The 5,337-nt window shown below is 35.8% G+C and overlaps 1 protein-coding gene across 1 annotated transcript; it reads left to right on the forward strand.

The window, feature by feature from the left end:
• Window positions 1-776: 776 nt before the first annotated feature.
• On the forward strand, window positions 777-5,124 carry LOC18101893 (uncharacterized). Its single transcript, XM_006380174.3, has 7 exons — window positions 777-1,266; window positions 1,925-2,122; window positions 2,914-3,186; window positions 3,348-3,450; window positions 3,763-3,881; window positions 3,970-4,146; window positions 4,342-5,124. Exons 1-7 carry the CDS (start codon window positions 997-999, stop codon window positions 5,092-5,094), a joined length of 1,893 nt encoding a protein of 630 aa, XP_006380236.2. The 5' UTR covers window positions 777-996; the 3' UTR covers window positions 5,095-5,124.
• Window positions 5,125-5,337: the final 213 nt, after the last annotated feature.

Genomic DNA, 5,337 nt, shown 5'->3' on the forward strand with positions numbered 1-5,337 from the left:
AAACAAAACTAGTGTCAAAATACCTAATGGCTAGAGGAGATTTCCTTGAACATGCAAAACTAAATGATACATTTTTTTATTTTTTTATAATATCGATAAATAAATACTTGAAACCAAATTAAAATTGTTTAGATAATTTAATTTATATACTTAATAATCCGTTGGTTTTTTGAGTTTAATTTATATACTTGTTAATTAGATTAAAAAAATCAGATGCAATAAATTTACAAATGACATAATCTTAAAGAAACTAACAGAAATCATGTTACAATTCAACCAAAGGTGATTATTATTAAAAAAATAATATGAAATTACCCAAATCAATTTGAATAATGTTTTTTTAAAATCTCAAAAAATAATAATTAATCCAAACTTTTTTGGGATAATTCAAATAAGACTAAAAAATATGGAAAATTTGCACTATAACTCTTTTTTTTTTAATTCTTTAAAATTAATGAGTTTGTAATTTTTCTTGTACCCAATATTGGTTACTTATCATAATTGAGTTTTTATTTTAATAGGATAGGAGAAATGGATTTAGTGTTGGTGTAAAATTAAGAGATAAAATTATTAAACCAAATTAGAATTATGAGTTGAATGTGTTAATCTAAGTTAATTTAAATAATATTATTTTATTTTTTTAAAACTTAAATTAATATATTTTTGAATTTTTAAAAAAGTCAAAATAAATTTTGACGGGTTAATTACCTGAATTTATATAATTTAATAACAATAAAAAAAGAAAGAAATAATGCAGAACCCACCTCTAACCAGATAATAGTAATTTAACACCTAATCTTTATGACAGTATACAATCTTCATCTTTCTGTTTCAACATCTGACAGACACTTGGTTTTCTTTCTTCACAAACTTGTCTGACTTCAAATCTATCAATCTTCCTCCTAAATCCTCTTTTACTTATACCTGGAAAATCTGTTGCGCCTCAAAACAGAAAACCCATTTTTATGATCTCCAAGACTTGAGATTCTTTAACTCATGGCGGCTGCGACTATGGCGACGGCAGCGGGAGCAGCGCTGCTGCTGTATTACATATTAATCCGGAGACTAGCGGCAGCGAAGGGCGGTGATTTATCGAAATCGAGGTCGGGGAGGAGGATCCCCAGAAGACTGGTACAAGCGCCTGCCACTTGGCTGGAAACAATATCAACATTATCAGAGACGCTTAAGTTCACTTACTCTGAGACTTTAGGAAAATGGCCCATTGGTGACTTGGCTTTTGGCATCAATTATCTCTTAAGAAGACAGGTATCTATCTATCTAACTATCTATCTATCTATGTATATAAAAAGGAGTGTTTTTGTTTCGATTTATATGGGGTTGTGTTATATTTGGGTTTTGCTTTAAAGTTTGAGTCTTTTTGATTGAGTGTGTGAAGTTTAAGATGTTTTTATGCTTTCAGGTAATTTACTCGTGTAATCTTTTGTTGGTGAAGAGACAAAAGAGATAATTGCTAATTAGTATGTATTTTGTTGAAAATGTGCGGTCCATTTCAGTTATTTTTTGCTTTTCAACTACATTCAGTGCTTGCTTAGGGGAACGAAAAGTTGTTGTCTTTTTCATATTGTGTTAATTTCTAGGATTTTCGGTGTGTTGAGTTATATTTTACCTTTTTGTGCAAGAATTTAGAGTTAACTCGTTATGTAGTTGCTGGTTAGTGAGGAGAAAAGGAGTTAATTAGTGTTTTGGTTGCTGCTGTAATTAGTTATTTATACATTGCTTGGCCTTTTGTCTAAGATCAAGTGTAATTAGTTATTTATTTGTTGAAATTTGTATATTGAGGGAAATAATGCCAGCAGCACTGGATGCAGATGAAATTCCTTAATGTGAAACTTTGATTTGTTTTAATCTTGTCTTAGGCTTTTGGGGTTTGGTTAATGTGTTTAATTGATGATCTTTTGTGTAGGGTAATTTGCAAGTTGCAAGTGTATATGCTGGTAGTGATTCTGTACAGTTGAAAGGCCCGGAAATCATAGCAGAGATGTATGATCTATTGAGATTGTTGACCCTTTGCATGTATTTTTCGAAGAAGCCATTCCCAGTTTTCTTAGAGTTGGCTGGATTCTCTCAGGAGGATGTTCTTATTCAGAAGCCAAAAGCAGGGGTTAGTGACCATCTGTAATGCAATTTGTTGGGGTTTGCTTTGATTTCTTTATTTAAATGTCATGTAAAGCTGTGAACTTCTTTTACTTAGGGTTTTACATCTCGGTTTCTTTTCCTTTCTTTAGATATAGTTTAGCCTGTATTATGGGTGGTTATCGATTTTAAGTAGCTATTGCTGCATTTCAAATTCTGGCTGTTCTTTCTAAAATGGTGTGCATATGCTGCAGTTTCTTTTACATGTGAAGGATCTTCATTTTTCACCATGAAGAAGATTCCTTTACATGTGTAAGATCTTACTTTTTCACCATGAAGAAGATTCCTTTCATGATGCCCCTTGTGGAAATAAATTCACAGAGTCAGGAAACAAATAGCTGACTTTAAGCACCATGTTTTACTGTTTATAGCAATTACCTTTGGAAAGGAAAGAAATAGAAAGGTACACTAGTATTTGGCTTGCTCCAATTAGGAGACAAGCTGGATTACAGCCAGAACTAGATATAGCTGAAAATGCAAGACTGCTACCTTTTACCTGTACACTTCTCTTAGATTTACCTGTTCCTGAGAGGTCATGGCACTAAATTTATCTAAGATTCTTTTACCATGTTCAACTCAATTTTAAGCATCAACATGTGCTTGAAACTTTTTTCCCAGTGTCACAGTATATCCTGGAAGAACTTGTTTAGATAATGGTCCTCCCTTGTACTGCAATCTCTTTAGGATCCTACATTCTGCTTTATTTTTGTTTGAAATGTTAAATGAGTATTCCTCTAATTTCCACAAGTTTGGATGCAGCTTCTGAAGCCTGCTTTCACAATTATACATGATAGAAGGTCAAAATATTTCCTTCTACTGATTCGTGGTACTCATAGCATCAAAGATACACTAACAGCAGCAACTGGTGCAGTGGTCCCTTTTCACCATTCAGTTTTACATGATGGTGGGGTTAGTAATTTAGTTTTAGGATATGCACACTGTGGAATGGTTGCTGCAGCTCGTTGGATTGCCAAACTGATCTCCCCTTGCCTGCTTAAAGCACTTGGTGAATATCCTGACCACAAAATTAAGGTAATTGAATATACCTTTGGTATGAATTCATCTTACTCATATTTCTGTCTCAGGTATACTCTAACATGGTATTAGTGTAAGATGCTAATATGAGGTAACTTCATTTGATAAAGTCTACCTGTCTTTGAACCATGCTCTAATTGTTTGGTTATCATTTACAGATTGTTGGGCATTCACTTGGTGGTGGTACTGCAGCATTATTAACATACATTCTTCGAGAACAAAAGGAGTTCTCTTCTAGCACCTGTGTCACATTTGCCCCAGGCATGTAATTCTGACTCCTCGTGATCTTTCATTTTGTTTTGAAATTTATGTGGTACCATTTGTACTGGATTGTATACTTGTAATGCTTGCCTTTTGCATTTGCATACCACTATTAATTTCTGAAAAAAGAGATTCTGTGCAATAGATGCAATATTCTGTTATTAGGATCAACCTTTGGATTTTGTTTTTGTTACTTGTGAAATACTCTTTTAATTGTGATTCTAATGGAATGTCTTATTTGGTTGAAGAAGTGTATAACTCAGGGTTATATTGATATGCTCCTCTAAATGCCTTTCATTACTTTATTTGCAGCTGCATGTATGACATGGGATTTAGCTGAATCAGGCAAGCATTTCATTACCACTGTCATCAATGGATCCGATCTGGTGCCTACATTTTCTGCTGCCTCTGTTGATGATCTTCGCTCTGAGGTTCTGAAATTTGCTCCTGAGTCGAATATCATGTTCATTCTCTACCATCCACTGCCAAACTCCTAACTTTTAAATGTTTGTCATCCAGGTCACAGCATCTTCGTGGCTAAATGATTTGAGGGATCAGGTTGAGCATACCAGAGTCCTAAATGTTGTTTATCGCTCTGCCACTGCACTGGGATCTCGGCTACCATCCATAGCTAGTGCGAAAGCCAGGGTCGCTGGTGCAGGTGCACTTCTGCTACCCGTCTCCAGAAGCACCAAGGTAACATACATGTGCTTGTGAATTTATGGTCTAGAGACTTGTAGTCAAGCCCCTCATTATTTCTTTTAATTTGGAACTAGTAAAAACACTGGAATTTGGGTGAAATTTTTCTCTACCTTCATACCTCACATCATGTCTTCTAATTGATTCAGGAATAAAATGGGGTTTTCTAAATTTGAGAATTGTTTAATGTAGGTTGTGATGAAGCGAGCACAAGACGTTGCCCAAGCTGTCGTCAGAACACGCTCATCCCTGACATCATGGTCGTGTATAGGGCCACGTCGACGTTCTGTGGGCCCAACAATAAATTCTAATTCAGAGGATTTGCCTGAAGGGACTCTAGTATCTGGAAACTCTGAAGCTCTTGCGACTGAAGTCCAGACAAAAGACTCAGTGCAGATCAAACTTGAGAGTAGTGCAAGCAGTGGTTCAGGTCATGATGATACCGAGGAAGATGAGCCACTTTTATCCGACAATGGAGTCATAGCTTCATCAGTCATAGAGGAGGTTACTGAAGGTCAATTGTGGTATGAACTGGAGAGGGAGCTTCAAAGGCAAGATAGCGAAGTTGATATCCAAGCACAGGAGGAAGAAGCTGCTGCAGCAAAAGAAATTATTGAAGAGGAGAACGTTCTCGCCAATGCAGCTGAAGCAAAAAATCCCATCACTTCAGAGGACCTGTCAGAGAGCCAACTGTTATATCCTCCTGGCAGAATCATGCATGTCATTTCCATATCTTCCTCAGATACAACCAACTTAGAACTCGATGGACAGACGGAAGAACATATAGGTTTATATGAGACTCCTAGAGAACTGTACAGTAAGATACGACTTTCAAGAACGATGATCAATGATCATTACATGCCTATGTATAAGAAGATGATGGAATTAGTAATCCAGGAACTGGAAAACGATGAAGACTGTAGTTGTGCTATGTTACAAGATTAAATATATAATTGAAAACGAGTTTCAAATCAAGGTTATCAAATATCTATGTTTCTTTGTTCCTTGAATCGGTTGACATCAATAAGCTGACAGATTTTCAGCACTATTCTTACTACAAATTCCCTAGCAGCATGATGCGAACTCAAAAGAGATACTTTACTGGAGTTCGTGCGCCTCTCCCGGAGGCGAGGCTTCCAAAAATTAACGGGCAAGATCCACCGGATGTGAGGCGGATATCGCTCCCCT

This window comes from Populus trichocarpa, chromosome 8 (genome assembly GCF_000002775.5).
Source record: "Populus trichocarpa isolate Nisqually-1 chromosome 8, P.trichocarpa_v4.1, whole genome shotgun sequence".
NCBI lineage: Eukaryota > Viridiplantae > Streptophyta > Magnoliopsida > Malpighiales > Salicaceae > Populus > Populus trichocarpa.